Raw genomic sequence first — 16,262 nt, 5'->3', positions numbered from 1 at the left:
TCTGAGCTAAAAGGGGTGTGTATCTGGAGGACTGGTGTGAGCTAAATATGAATAATGGGCATTAAGCTTTAACATAAATAATAAAAGATGCAATGTGAAATCAAAGATAAAGTGTTTATTTCAGTAAGATTAACACAGTAGAGCCCCGAGTTATTCAAATCTGAATCACTGAATCAGCTGCATATCAGTAATGTAATTGGGGCACTATTTGGGGCCAAATCAAATTGAATACGAACATTCAGTACAGCCCTAGACACAGAAAAAAAGAATATACAGTGGTACCTCGGTTTACGAGTGCACCGGTTTGTGAGTGTTTTGCAAGACGAGCAAAACATTTGCAAAATCGGTGCCTCAGAAACCGAGCATGGCTCGATTTACGAGCACCCCCCCCCCCCCCCGTAATCCGGCACCCCCCTTGCGATCCGGTACCCCCCCTGCCTCAAACCGGCACCCCCCCGCCACGATCCGACCCCCTCCAACATGATTGGGCACCCCCCCACCACGATCCGACCCCCCCCGACACGATTGGGCACCCCCCCCCCGACATGATCCGACCCCCCCCAACACAATTGGGCACCCTCCCCCCCGCCGTTTCTTACCCTCATCTGGGCACTCTTGAAGATCGGCCTCCTCGTCTGCTGGACCTTGAGCATGCTCAGATGCTCAAGGCCCAGCAGACGAGGAGGCCGATCTTCAAGAGTGCCCAGATGAGGGTAAGAAGCTGCGGGGGGGTGCCCAATTGTGTCGGGGGGGGATGTCGGATCGTGTCGGTGGGGGGGGTCGGATCATGTCGGTGGGGGGGTGCCTGATCGCAGGGGGGGGTGCCTTCGAGGGGAGCAATGCCGGTTCTCGGGGGGGGTGGGGAACGCATCAAAGCGAGTTTCCATTATTTCCTATGGGGAAACTCGCTTTGATAAACGAGCATTTTGGATTACGAGCATGCTCCTGGAACGGATTATACTCGTAATCCAAGGTACTACTGTAATTCAGATGATGTCAGGTGGCTGTCTACCCTCATTTATTCCCAGATATTACAGGAGAATTTCAGGCCATCCCTTTGAGAGAAGAAAAGATGGCTCTGATGAATTCCCAATTGCTCTTACCCTCTGCCGAATCTGAACCACAGCTTTCCAGAAATCTTTGGCCTCCACCCTGTGACAAGCATCACACATCTGAGACTGGACCACATAATCCACAACAAAAACTTGCTGAAGAATTGCTCCATTCATGACCTAATTATGAACAAAAGAAATACAGTAAGTGTTAAAACTATCCGACAACCATTTCATTAGCAGGCCTCCCAAGAAAAGATTCTGGAACCTGAAAAATTGAACAGATCCTGATTTAAAGTACCAACATTGCGTATCTTGCTAATCTCTCAATAACCGTATCGCCACAAAAGTAACAGTCCCACTTATATCGCTCCATGAGTGGGGATCTGACCTAAAATATTCAACTGTTCCCTCCAGTATAACCTTCACGTTTAATTATTGGTTTAAGTCTGCACTACTTCCATGGCTCAACTGCTACCTTTAATTAATTTTATACAAATAATGCAATAATTTTATACAAATTTTATACAAAGTATACAATTTTCAACTAAACGTTGAACAGTGTTGAGTACAACATAAAATTAAAATACAAATACAATAAAAACAAATCCCCCGTCATCTACACAACAGCAGCTGCAATATTTAAAACAACCAAGTTTTAATTAATGCCTCAAACTAACACAATATTGCATGACTTTCCAACTCATCTGGCAATTTATTCCACAGAATAAGAGGAAGCATGCATCCGAACCAGGTGAAACTTTTTCGCTGCTAGTACAATAAGACTTAATAAGCAAAAGATATCCTATTGGGATTTTAAACTTTAAATAAATTTTAAAATTTTTGATTAGATAATAATATGTATTTTACTACAGATGTTACATTACAGAATTATATTAATAATATCAGGGACTGATGAATCATTATCCATAAAAGCAATCATTCAACTACCATAACCTCCAAAATTATGAAGGAGAGAGTGGAGGAGGGAACCAAGATGCTCTATGGAAATCTAAGTGCCTGCAAGCTCCAGATCAGAAGAACTAACGTTGGGTTTCTTCAGCTTTGGACACACAGAAGGGTACTAGTTACTCACCTCTTTTTGTATAGTTAATTTTACTTTAAGTCTCTTGGAATGAGGTTCTGTCCAAATAAATCCTGCATCTATGAGCCGAACCTGTGAGCAAAAAAGAGAATTAAAAAAAAAACACAAAAAAACACTACACCCTCATTCTATCACACTGACCCATTCAGGTATTCAAGCCCTGTAAATGTAATTCCCTCACAGCAAAAACTACAAGCAATGATAAAGGGGATCATGTACCCAACAACTCATCACTTCCTGCAGACCCCCATTCTAGGGCTCTCCAGCAAAAGAGAATGGAAAGGCACAACCCCATCCATCAAGGGCCGAGAATCTTCTGAACCAACAAGGGGCTTTAGCCATTCCAAAACAATTACATTCACACTGCAGGAAATTATTTTGACAGAATCCAAGTACTGCATGAAATCATGGGTTAGGCAGCTCCCGAGGGACTTTGCTGCTTCAAATGGCTTAGAAAATGACACGGGGATAGAATTTATCCCAGTCCCTGACACCGCAGATAACTGTGGGAAACCATCTCGTGTCATTCTTTAGTGTCTGTCTCAACCTCAGTCCTACACCAACATTCTTCAATGCAAGGCTTGAGGGTCAGTGGCTGTGCCCTTTCATACTCTGAGCGACTAAAATGGTTAAGAGGCTGAAGGAGTTGCCGTACAGTGAGAGATTGGAGAAATTGGGCTTCTTCTCCCTTGAAAAGAGACTGAGAGGGGACATGATCGAAACATTCAAAATACTGAAGGGAACAGATTTAGCAGATAAAGACAGATTGTTCACCCTCTCCAAGGTAGGGAGAACAAGAGGGCACTCTCTAAAGCTAAAAGGGGATAGATGCCGTACAAACATAAGGAAGTTCTTCTTCACCCAGAGAGTGGTAGAAAACTGGAATGCTCTTCCGGAGTCTGTTGAAGGGGAAAACACCCTCCAGGGATTCAAGACAAAGTTAGACAAGTTCCTGCTGAACCAGAATGGACGCAGGTAAGGCTAGACTCAATTAGGGCACTGGTCTTTGACCTAAGGGTCGCCACGGGAGCGGACTGCTGGGCAAGACGGACCACTGATCTGACCCAGCAGCGGCAATTCTTATGTTCTTATGTTGATTCTTTCCCTGGCTCCTTAAAGAATGACATGGGGATGGTTTCTCGTGGTTAACCATGGGGATGGGGACAACTGTCCCCATATTGCTCTCTATGGCAAATCTTCTGTTCTTATGCAGGCCAAGTATAGGACAATCACGAGAATTCACAGGAGCCATTACGGGGAGGGCGGCAGAATGCAGAGCCTGGCGGCGGCCTGCAATAATTTTGGAAGGGGGGGTAGAGGTGGTGACCCGAATATAAACCTAGTGGGATTTGATTCTCCGGCTTAGGTGGTTTCCAATCTTAAGGGCAGAGAAAGGTTGAGGAGGAATTATTTAAATCTGTGATAGTATTTTACTGAAATGTTGCCACCAATTATAAATACTCCTGTATCTCTGTAACTACTTGATATTATGCTGTTTGTTTTTATAATTATGTATGTTTGATATGTACACCACTTAGATTTAAGCTGTTTATAAATTTTAAAAATAAATAAAAAGAATAGTCACTACACCTCCCAGCAACTGACTGAAAATGGAGCACCTAAGGGAGTGAAGAAAGGAGGGAAAGATATATATTGCACCTGTTTTTTTCTCAGCTGACACTATAGACCTGGGGCTCTCAAACCTATTCAGGGGGACCATCAGCCAGTTCAATTTTCAGGATATCCCTAATGAATATGCATGAGAGAATGCCACATAATGTATTTGACAGTTATGCAAATCTGCCTCATGCATAACCATTAGAGATATCCTGAAAATTGAACTGGCTGACAGTCCCCAAAGATGTTTGAGAACTACTGCTACAGACCACTATTTTTCAGATAAATATTTCCTGTTGCACATGGAATATATTTTATAATCCACGGGGTCATTTGAGAAACGGTGAGTATGAAATGTAAAGTAGGTTATACTTCACATAGGTAGGTGTCAGTACTCCTATACAAAAAATATGCAAACCATGACAATATGTGTGGCTTCTGTAACATACTTTAAAGCAGGGGTGTCCAACCTTTTGGCTTCGTTGGGCCACATTGGCGGGAAAAAAAATGTTTCTGGGGCTGCGCAAATGCTGCGGCAAGACAGAGGAGGGAGCCGGTAAGATGGTAAACACCCGAGGGCAGCAGAGGAAAACACTGCATCACCCTCGACCGGGGCCACACAAAATACTGCGGGGCTGCAGGTTGGACACCCCTGCTTTAAAGCTTATCAGAACATATGTTCCTCAACAATGCCACTTCTTGAGTTAAATCTGCCATTTGGCTACCCCAGATTTCCCCTATGTCGTAGCTCCTGGACACCAATACATACCACCCTGCATCAGATCTGATTATTTAATTATTGCTAGTTGCTGAAAAGTTCTACCATGCTACCGCACAAATGGCTGGAGTGCAAAGACTAACCTTACTCAATGAAGCTTTAATTTTTTTGAGACACAAAGTGAGAAGTTCTCTGGATTCTAAGGCACATTGCACCCAAGCTCCCGGAGGCTGAAGGTACCTAGGAAACAGGAGGGAAATATAAAACAACTTATTGGGTTTCTTCATAGAACACCAGCAGAACCAATCGGCCATGAAATCCAGAAAGTACATGAAAAAATATATATATATTGCATACTAAACCTTCTAATTTTTGGTGTAAAGAGGACTCCTCTTTGATAATAATCGAAAAAGACGTTTGTTTATTTATTCATTCATTCGTTCAATTTTCTATACCGTTCTCCCAAAGGACCTCAGAACGGTTTAAATTAATTTATTCAGGTACTCAAGCATTTTTCCCTGTCTGTCCTGGTGGGCTCGAAATCTATCTAATGTACCTGGGGTAATGGGGGGATTAAGTGACTTGCCCAGGGTCACAAGGAGCAGTGTGGGTTTGAACCCACTTCAGGGTGCTGAGGCTATAGCTTTAACCACCGCAACATTCTAGAAATCAGAGTGTAGGAAAAGTGAGCCAAGTACAGGACAATCAAGCCCTTGTGACATCACTGATGAGGCTAGCTCTTAGGCATTGGTGGAATGAGGCATTATGATGTCACAATACCAGCTGTCCATCCATCATTCCTCCCCCCACTCAAACCAAGAAATTGTAATCATAGTATAAACGTACAAAACTGTACACCCCCCTCCCCCACCCAAAAGCACAGACCCAAAACCAACTGCCAATGGAACCCAACCCCCCCATAACTAACCCCACCCTCCCCAAAGTACTCTCCACGCCGTCAACTACAAACTGCCCAGATTAAGACAACCACCTTAATATAGCACTACGGCCCTTTGGGTGCAAGGACTGCAAATAGGGTTCCCAGATGATCAGGAATAAAAGCTTCTGCTTCCGTGCCTTCCCCGGCATCCCTTACCTCCCAGGTAGCCAACTGATGCAACTGGTTCTACCAATGACAGAACGCCGGAGGGTCTTGGACCGTCCAACATTGAAGAATACATTTACGGGCCAACAGGCTCATTTTCCTACATAAAGTCAAGTGGCCCCGGGGCAAATGGCCATAATCCTCAGGCAAATCCAGAGCCATCTTGGCAGTTGTACTCTGCAGTACTCTCCCAATCAAGCCGGACATGTAAGAAACTATATGGCTCCAGAAGCGCTGTATTATAGGGCAGGACCAGAATGCATGTTCCTAGGTGTGCTCCCCCTGTCCACACTTGTGACATACTGGTATAAGGAGACCTCCACTGTAATATAGCTGTGTGCGAGTATAATAAGCTCGTAGTCACCCTATAATACGTTTCCCGCGACCAAGTGCACGGGGTCACCCCTGGTGTCGCCCAGAGAGTTTGGGCAACATCCCAATGTCCCAAAGTGATCTGTAATTCCGTTTCCCATCTACCCCCTAACAGATTGATAGTCTTTGACACCTAACTTTTAGACGTCCTTTACAGAATTTGCTCCACACTGTTAAGCCCCTCTTCTGTTAAGTGCAGGTAGTCCCTAGACTTGAAAACAGACAAGAGAGGGCCACAGAGAGGAGGGGCAGGGGGCCAGGACCAACCTCCAAGGGGACCCTGCCCAGCCATATAAAAGCCATCCTGGGCTTCACAGTCCTGTCTCTCCCTCTCCTCCTTGTGAAGGGGACACTTGCAATGACTGTCACATACTGCCTGCAGCTGAATGGGAAACCTCCCCTCTGCCGCAGGAGAGGTGTTAGTGCGTGGCACAGAGGAAGTTTCCCGGTCAGCCACAGGCAGCATGTGAGAATCGCTGCCAACAGGAGGGGGCAGAGCCAGACCCTAACACTATTTATCTTGGGATTGATTTTCTCTCTCAGCAGCTCTCAGTGGGGGATGAGAACTGGGACCAGCACCGATGTGCATATTTTGTCAAGTATGCACACTCATGCACCTATTCTTTCCAGCACACAACTGCCTTGTGTGTCCAAAATTTCCCTGGACTTACTTTATAAAGGGGCACAAGCCAGTGATGTACCAATAAGGGACAGGGGCAGAATCAGGAGGTCAGCCTAAGATATTCAATGGAGGAGCTTGAAGTTCAGAACAAAGGCACAAGGCCTATATAATGGGTTTCCAGTAATTCCCACTACCCAGCACATGGTAGCCGTCAACATAGCATAAGAACATAAGAACATAAGCAGTGCCTCCGCTGGGTCAGACCACAGGTCCATCTTGCCCAGCAGTCCGCTCCCGCGGCGGCCCGAACAGGTCACGGCCTGTCTGAGACACCAGAAGGGGCCCCCTTGCCACCTTGGTTTCCCATTGAGTTTTATCTTCCCATCGAAGTCCTAACCCTCCGGTCTTGCACATGCACTACCTGGTTGGGTTTCTATACCTGTGTTACATCCCAGCACCTCTCTCAGTATCCCACGATCCCTTTATCCCTCAGGAATCCGTCCAATCCCTGTTTGAATCCCTGTACCGTACTCTGCCTGATCACTTCCTCCGGTAGCGCATTCCAAGTGTCCACGACCCTTTGGATGAAAAAAAACTTCCTTGCATTTGTTTTGAACCTATCTCCCTTCAGTTTCTCCGAATGCCCCCTCGTACTTGTTGTCCCCTTCAGTCTGAAGAATCTGTCCCTATCCACCCTCTCTATGCCCCTCATGATCTTGAAGGTCTCTATCATATCTCCCCTGAGCCTCCTTTTTTCCAGAGAGAATAGCCCCAGCCTATCCAACCTCTCGGCGTATGGGCAGTGTTCCAGCCCTCTTACCAGTTTCGTTGCTCTCCTTTGGACTCTCTCAAGCACTGCCATGTCCTTCTTGAGGTACGGCGACCAATATTGAACGCAGTATTCCAGATGTGGACGCACCATAGCTCTATACAATGGCATGATGACTTCCCGCGTCCTGGTTGTTATGCCCCTCTTTATGATGCCCAGCATCCTGTTGGCTTTTTTCGAGGCTGCTGCGCACTGTGCAGATGGCTTCAGTGATGCATCTACCAGCACACCCAAGTCTCTCTCAAGACTGCTGTCTCCCAATAATGCCCCCCCCCCAATTTGTATTTGAACAACGGGTTCTTTTTACCTATATGCATGACCTTGCATTTTTCCACGTTAAAGCGCATTTGCCATTTGTTTGCCCAGTCTTCCAGCTTGTCCAGGTCCCTTTGCAGGTCTTCACACTCCTCCCTAGACCTAACTCTGCCGCACAGTTTGGTATCGTCTGCAAATTTTATAACCTCGCACTTTGCCTCTTTTTCCAGGTCATTGATAAATATGTTGAAGAGTAACGGCCCCAGCACCGATCCCTGTGGTACACCGCTCGTGACTCCCCGCCAGTCAGAGTATTGTCCCTTTACTCCGACCCTCTGCATATAATGGAGGCTGGATGCGTATGCAAATCAAGTTTATGCATATTCATTGTGGATATGCTGAAAACCTGACTGGCAAGGGGGTACGTGTGCATATGTGTATATGTATACACACATATACATACACACACCTCAGTTCCTTGTTAGTCTAAACCAGTGTTTCTCAACTCGGTCCTGGAGTACCCCCTTGCAGTCAGGTTTTCAGCATATCCACAATGAATATGCATAAACTTGATTTGCATACACATCCAGACTCCATTATATGCAAATTTCTTTCATGCATATTCATTGTGGATATCCTGAAAACCTGACTGGCAAGGGGATACTCCAGGACCGAGTTGAGAAAGACTGGTCTAGACCAGGGGTAGGCAATTCCGGTCCTCGAGAGCCATAGTCAGGTCAGGTTTTCAGGATATCCACAATGAATATGTATGAGATGGATTTGCATGCACTGCCTCTTTGAGATGCAAATCTATCTTATGCATATTTATTGTGGATATCCTGAAAACCTGACCTGCCTGTGGCTCTCGAGGACCGGAATTGCCTACCCCTGGTCTAGACTAGGGTTGTCCAACGTCAGTTCTTGAGGGCCACAATCCAGTCGGGTTTTCAGGATTTCTCCAATGAATAAGCGTATCTATTTGCATGCACTACTTTCATTGTACTTAAATAGATCTCATACATTTGGGAAATCCTGAAAACCCAAACTGGCAAGGGCTGAGGTTGGACATCCCTGGTCTAGACAGTATTATAAAAAAAATTACTTTCTGCTGAGTTAGGATAAAATTCGACAGCACTGATCTAAGACTCTTGCCTTCTAAAATCTCCCTTTCCACATAAGGCCTAATTTAGCAAAAGTTAAAAAGTCCAAATTTCCATAGAGGAGTGGCATGCACCCCAGGAGACTGCAACGCTCTGCCTAAAAATGCCTGTAGAGAAATCTGACCTTTTCATGGGCCATGCTCTCTATATTCACGACTGAGCCTTTTCTGACTTTCATATTGAAAATAGATGCAACCTTTTCCCAGCTCTTATAGGACATATTCATTCAGGTGTTGCCAGTCTATACATTGTACTAGTGACAGAATCCCAGCACCCTCACCCCACACCATACCTTTCACACTGTTTGCAGAAGTGGATCGATACTTGTTTGGGAATCCCTTCACTGATATCTACTTGCGTTCGTAAACATGCCACACACATATTTGCAGGATTTGGAGGGATCGGGATCCCACATTGGCAACAGAGACTGGCACGAAGGGGGGAAAAAAAAAGACATGACAAATATTCAGTCAGAAAAACAAACCAGCAGCAGATTGTAAACTGGAAGCAGATTTCTCACACAGAAACCTAGTAGTAATATCCCCATGCCATTGTCAATACAATTTCATTCTTAATTATTTACATTTGAAGCAGGGGGGGAAATTTTGGAATGGATTGCTAGGTAGATTTAGAGCTACCTTTAAAAAACTTTTGAAGACACACACCCTCCTTTTACAAACGCGTATAGCGGGTTACAGCTTCGGCAGCAGCAGCAGTACCGTATTTTCACATAGATAACGCGCACCCGTGTAAAACGCGCACACGGGTATAGCGCGTGGGAAACCCACATATATGTAAAAAAAAATTTTATATACCGCGCACACCCGTATACCGCGCATGCTGCCCCGACTCTCCCGTCGCCGCCCGACTCTCCTCTGGCCACCCCGACTCTCCTTTCCCCCGCCCCGACTCTCCTCTCCCCCTTGAAGTCCTGTCCCCACCCTGAAAGCCTGATGCCCCCCCCCGACGTCCGATTCACCCCCCCGCAGGACCGTTCGCACGCACACGCACCCCCACCCTGAAGGACCGCTCGCATGCACCCGCACCCCCACCCTGAAGGACCGCTCGCACCCCCACAGCCTCTCGACCCCACCCCCGCTCATCATGTAGAAGCTCCTACCGGTGTCCTGCTGCTTCCTCTTGGCGGTCCCGGCCCTTCTGTGAGCCCTGCGTCTGCGCTGCTTCGTCTTCCGGCGGTCCTGCCCTTTCTCTGACATCAGAGAAAGGGCGGGACCGCCGGAAGACGAAGCAGCGCAGACGCAGGGCTCACAGAAGGGCCGGGACCGCCAAGAGGAAGCCGCAAAACACCGGTAGGAGCTTCTACATGATGAGCGGGGGGGGGGGGGGTCGGGAGGCTGTGGGGGTGCGAGCGGTCCTTCAGGGTGGGGGTGCGGGTGCGTGCGAGCGGCCCTTCGGGGTGGGGGTGCGAGCGGTCCTGCGGGGGGGGGGGTGAAACGGACGTCGGGGGGGGGGAACTATGTAAAAAAAGTTTGTAAAACGTGCTCACGCGTATAATGCGCAAGGTTATGCACGGTTTGTAAAAACCGTGTATAACGCGCGCGTTATATGCGTGAAAATACGGTAACTGCTCCGACGCTCATAGAATTCTTATGAGTGTTGGAGCAGTTACCACCGCTGCTGGTGCTAAAACCTGTGCTACGCGTTCGTAAAAGGAAGGAACAGTTATTTGTTGATGCATTTATGGGAGTGAAATAAGAACGGTCAGTAGGGTAGACGGCAGGACAGCTTTTATTGAACATTGTTTTTAATTATTTATTTTGTATGTTGATTATAAACCGCCTATGCTTTTTAGGCGGAATATAAATTTTTAAATACATGCATACCCAAGCAACCAAGATTTCAAGAAGCTTCACACAGAAATCTGAATGTAGTCACCTCTCAGGTAGATATTATGGTAGCTTTCTCAGGACGAGACCTTACATACCAATTTATGGGGAGGAGGAGGAAGATTACATGAAATTTTATTTAGATAAATATCAATTTGCCAGAATTCCGCCACTTTTCCATCTTATAGTAAGCTTAACAGAAAGAAAGAAAATCACTTACATGTTCCCTTGGCTATTAGTGGCAGATTCTTTCATATATTCCATACTTTTTACAACAGGATCTACAGGAAAAAAATAAAACATGAATGTCAGTAAACACATAATGTAAAAACCTGACTGCCTATCCCGAGAACTCCTGCCATAATCCAACAAGAATTTAAAACAAAAAATAACTTGGCTCCAGGAAAATCAACGGGATTTAAGAACCCCCATCCTAGGCAAATTTTTGAATACTCGTTCACTTAAATCTTCCTTAGTCTGCTCTGTAATAACATTTTATAGAGACCACCCAGAAAATTAAAACAAACACACCTTAGGAAGTGGACAATGAATTGCTTGAACGAGTGTTATAACTTGTAATGATTTATTAAATAAATAAATAAATAAATAAAAAGAAAGTTAAAAAAACAAAGAAACAAACACACCTAATATATCACTAGTTACATTTCAAATGTTTTGTTTTTTTCTTTCTAGCACCTACTAAGTGCTATATGCTCACACCTCAAGGACATTTTATATCCAAGGCTTAATTTCTGGGGGAACAGCTCAGTTACTCAATTTCTCTTTGGCCTCCAAAGTATCAGGGTGTTTTGCTTCAATCCCTTACTTCTAGTAAGCGTACAGGGAGGGAAGCGACAAAAAAGTCTCTCTTACTTTTTAAGTGTAGCCCCTCTCCTGTTGGTGCTTCCCCTGGTCTGCCCCCCCCCAACTTCACTTCCTTTCTGTCTTCAAAATTAAACTCAGATACCAACAAATCATGTCCCAGTCAAATTGTTCATTTCAAGTGATGAAATGAAAAGATGGGCATAACTTGACCAAGAAGGAGCTAAAATATTTAAACCACCATTCAAAATCCAAATCCGTACAAAGTCAGAATGGACTATAAATTAGCCTCCCAGAAAGTCTTCAGAGCATGTTCTGTTCAAGTCATGCAATCCAGTTAAAAGTGATATTTATACAAATGCTGTAATACATTGCCAGAAAAGGTGTTTTAAGTTTCTATACTTCCAAGTATTAACTTAATTGAATTAACAGGCTTTCGAGAACCATTTTCTATTAATCTGTCAATGACCTGAGGATGACTTTAAAGCTGCACTTAGGGCTCCTTTTACAAAGGCGTGCTAGCCGGTACCGCCTCCTCTTGAGCAGGCGGTAGTTTTTTGGGTAGCGTGTGCTAATCCAGTGCATGCGCTAAAAATGCTAGCGCACCTTTGTAAAAGGAGCCCCTATTCTAACACCCCTATTCTAACACCATAATACATCCTATGTTTTTTTGTGTTTTTTTTTAATTATGTCTTCAAGTGGGAACACATCAACCTGCAATCATATGGCCTGATGTCACGAATCTTAAAGGAGCGATACTGGAAAAGGCCAATAGTCAGATCACGGCAAAAGAATGAGGAATATTTCCTGACAGATGTAACTTTCGTCTTTACTCTGTGCTTGAGTCAATATGTGAATTCTTAAGTCCCTTTGTTATTAATTGCCTGGGCATTGTTTGTTTGGTGGGTGCAAATGTTTGGGTTTTGGGGGAGGAGGGTTTTTTTTTTTTTAAAAGAAAATGTATTTTTATAATACTGTAATTTAGTTTTAATTTAAAAAATGTAATTCTGTTTTGTACTGAACAATTATGTACGTTTATTTTTATGGAAACCGCTTTGTTTAAAGGTGGTATATAAATTTTAAATTAAATGACTGAACACTCAAAACAAGCTCCTTATCATCAGAACTTAACAGGATCTGCTGAAATCCCCAAATGGCAATTACAGACACAGGAGTGGGAGTCATTGGATATGGTTTAAGCAAGAAAACTGCAGGGTCTCTTCACTGACCCCATGAAGGAATAGTGCTGGGAAGCTAATTACAGAACTAATCCAGTAATCTATTTATGCACCATTTTTGTAGATAACAAAGATCTAAAACTGTCCAAATAAACTTACACCCTAGTAAACAAACCGTAATATACATAAAAGCATCTCAGTCTAACAAAGACAAATTAAATGCATGTTTACACCTTATTAACCCTTTTTCATATATTTAAATGTATTAAAGTAACCACTATAAGGCTTCACAATTTGACAACAGAAAGAGCAAAGTTCATAGGGTAACAGCACTGGGAAAGGACACTCACAATCTTGTGTGACCAGAATATACCGTCTAATTTACTTGTTACCCTTTATTTGTATTCAACACCGATTACAATTAGTCCAGTTTTAGGCTTTACTCGATCCCGCAAGAAAAAAAGCACAAACCGCCTTCCACGTAGCTTTCAGATTTACACATAGAAGAGTGACCACTTTTACTGTGGTTGTTCCCATACATCCGCACAATTATTAGAAGGGTTGAGGGAGGGGGAAATCAAGCACCCTACTACTGTATATGTAAAATTTATACAAACAAGGCAATGAGGATAACATTGGGGAAATTGAACTAGAAACTGAAGCCAAAAAAGAACCAGATATTTTAAAAGAATTAGTCATAGAATCGATTAAAGCTTTATCGAAAAACAAGTCACCTGGTAATCGATGGCTTAGACTCATGGCCCTCACTTGCCTGTGTCAACAGATTTAAAAGGAAAATACACAGCCAACAGATTGAAGATCACTGTTCATACCTATACCGAAGAAAGGTGATGCCGAAGACTGTAACAACTACAGAACAATGCATTAATTACACACGCCAGCAAAATATTGCAATAAATAATAAAACAAAGGCTCCAATCATACATTGAGTAAGAACTATCTAAAGTTCAGGCTGATTTTAGAAAAGGTCAAGAAACAAGAGACATTATTGCCAACTAGTCTTATAGCCCATTACATTAACGGGTGCTAGAATATATGTGTGTGTGTTTGTCTTTATTTTTTTTTCTCTCTCCTTAGCCGCTTTCTGTATTTCTCTCTTTTTTTTTTTTCCTTGGCTGTTCACTACCACCCCTTGCCTGCTCCCCCTGTCCATTCTCCCTTCCTTTTACCTCCCCTGTGTCCTCCACCACCCCATCACTGGTCACCTTATCCAGCAGAAGCCCTTCTCCCTTTATTTTACCTCCCCCTGTCACTATAAATTTCCATATTGAACTATTATCTCTAAGAGGCGGCTTGTATCTTAAGTCACCAGCAAATATCTTAATTGCCTTTCACTAAGGACTCTTGTTCCTCAGCATGCATAAAGAAAATTAAATCTCTATAAAATAAACTTAATAACATAATAAACATAAGAACATAATAAAAAGTCAAATGTGCATGACAACCAAATTTTTTTTTTCCTGGTTGCATAGCATTTTCTGGTATTAATTAGATTCTGCATGTTGCAGAAAGAGGCCCATTTAAAGTGATTATAGAATGAAAAGAAGAACTGAGTCAATTGTATGTTTTTATTGCATTACCCACCAGACCCTAGAAGTTCACCAATTAATACTGCAAAGGATTGTAAGGGGCGGAAGTGATGCCTAATGGTGCTCATCCAGTGACAGCCTGCTGAGTGAGCTTGCAGCATTCACGCTTAAACTTCTTTTCTGGATTTGCTGTCCATAAATTCCTACGCAAGATGTAATGGTTTCCGGGTTTGGCTGCCGCGGCCTGTAGCCACCGCCGCGGCCAGCAGCCGCCGCGGCCGACATCCAACTCGGGCCGCCGCAGTCAACATCCGCCTGGGGGGGAAGGAAGAGAGAGAGAGAGAGCTTCGGGCGGCCAGCAACCGCCTCGGCCCGCCGACAGCCGCCGCAGCCGACATCCACCTCAGGGGAAGGGAGAGAGCGAGCTTCGCGCGCATGCGCACTCCTATCTGCGGTGCCCTACAGCTCACAGAAAACGGACCCAAGCGATAGGAGTGCGCATGCGCGGCCTAGCGTTTTATTATATTAGATGTTAGGTGGATATTGGAGAAGAGCAAAGAATACCAATTTACCTTTGCTTCAACAACTACAGCAAAGCTTTAGACTGTGTGGATCACAATAAACTATGGAGAACTCTAGTACAAATGGGAATACCCAAACACATAACTCAGCAGATAAGAGAGACTATATGAAAATCAAGAAGCTGCAGTGAGAACTGAATACAGCAACACTGATCGGTTTCCAATAAAACATGGCTTCAGGCAGGATGCATCTTGTCACCTTATCTGTTCAACCTGTATAGTGAAGCCATCTTCAGAAAAGCAAATTTGGAAGACCCTGTTGGTTTCAAAGTTGGTGGCCAAAATATAAACAACCCCAGCTATGCAGATGATACAAAGCACATCACTAGCAGCAAAGAAGACATGCTGTATCTACTGATAAAGGTCAAAGCCAAAAAGTCGTAACATGGGAATAGAACTGTCCCAGTTGCTCCAAAGAGCTTACAATCTAATTGTGACAGACAAAAAGGGTGAATCAATACATGCTTCAAAGGCAAGAAATCACAGAGGGAATGACAAACAGATATGGGTGCTTTACAAGTGTTAGGACTTAAAAGCAGCCTCGAAAAAGTGGGCTTTTAGCACGGATTTGAATACTGCCAGAGACAGAGCCCGACTTACCGCGTCAGGAAAGTTGTTTATACGACGCAGAAAGCCAGAAGGGACGGAAAACTACCGGGCTTTAAAGAAGTGAAAAAAGCACGGCCCCCGTTTCCGGCCCGGTGAAAAAGAGCGAAGCCTCGCTGCGGTACCCACGTGTCAGCTCTGGCTATTGGTCAGCTGTGCGCTTCCGGGTGGGGGCCTTGCCTAGGACCAAAGGCCGGGCTGTCCTTCTCAGTTAAGCTTACCACGCGTCCGAGATTTGGGAACTTGGGGCGCCACCGCTTGTATCACCTCTTGCCCCCGATATCGTCGGAACACGGGTGCAGGTCCTTTCTTCTTCTTTCTTTTTTTGTTGTTTGTTTTTTTTATTCCTCCTGCAGCTGCGAGATCACATTTCCTCTGCGCTGCAAATCCACCTCGCACGTGGCTGCCTCTCACACCGGGGTGTTTTTTTTATTTTTTGCTGCTGCTGCTGCTTTTTTTTTTTTTTTTTCAACCTCTTCCTGTCAGCGGTGTTTCTCTTAAACGTGTCCCCACCCCTCTTTAGCGGGGCTGTCAGTGGTGTTTCTCTTAAACGTGTCCCCGCCCCTCTTTAGCAGGGCTGTCAGTGGTGTTTCTCTTAAATGTGTCCCCACACCTCTTTAGCGGGGCTGTCAGTGGTGTTTCTCTTAAATGTGTCCCCGCCCCTCTTTGGCGAAGAACCAACCTTTTGTTCCAGTTTGCGGCAGGGCGCCAGCTCTTGGTAGGAGCCTAACTCTATCTTCTGCAGAGGGGCGGATTTCAGTCTCGGTTCGGTCTCTTACTGGCTGCATTGCACAGGGGGGGAAAAAAGAGAAAGGCAGCCGAAGTTATTTGAACTCCTATCTT

General features: G+C 44.6%; 1 protein-coding gene across 2 annotated transcripts in view; it reads right to left on the bottom strand.

Annotated features, from left to right (window-relative positions):
* The window catches only part of NMD3 (NMD3 ribosome export adaptor), a 61,140-nt gene extending 45,249 nt beyond the window's left edge, over positions 1-15,891 (bottom strand). The window contains exons 1-6 of one of the 2 annotated variants that reach the window (XM_033959723.1): positions 15,641-15,891; positions 10,903-10,963; positions 9,128-9,262; positions 4,636-4,732; positions 2,149-2,229; positions 1,104-1,232 (exon numbers count right to left, since the gene is read on the bottom strand). In XM_033959723.1, the coding sequence (XP_033815614.1) occupies positions 1,104-1,232; positions 2,149-2,229; positions 4,636-4,732; positions 9,128-9,262; positions 10,903-10,946 (486 nt within the window). In that variant the 5' untranslated portion in view covers positions 10,947-10,963; positions 15,641-15,891. Of the gene's footprint in view, positions 1-1,103; positions 1,233-2,148; positions 2,230-4,635; positions 4,733-9,127; positions 9,263-10,902; positions 10,964-15,413; positions 15,552-15,640 lie in introns of those variants that run through there. The other variant, XM_033959724.1, reaches the window with a different exon arrangement.
* Positions 15,892-16,262: the final 371 nt, after the last annotated feature.

The sequence above is a fragment of the Geotrypetes seraphini genome, chromosome 9 (assembly GCF_902459505.1).
Source record: "Geotrypetes seraphini chromosome 9, aGeoSer1.1, whole genome shotgun sequence".
NCBI lineage: Eukaryota > Metazoa > Chordata > Amphibia > Gymnophiona > Dermophiidae > Geotrypetes > Geotrypetes seraphini.
This window is presented reverse-complemented; position numbering and strand designations above follow the sequence as displayed.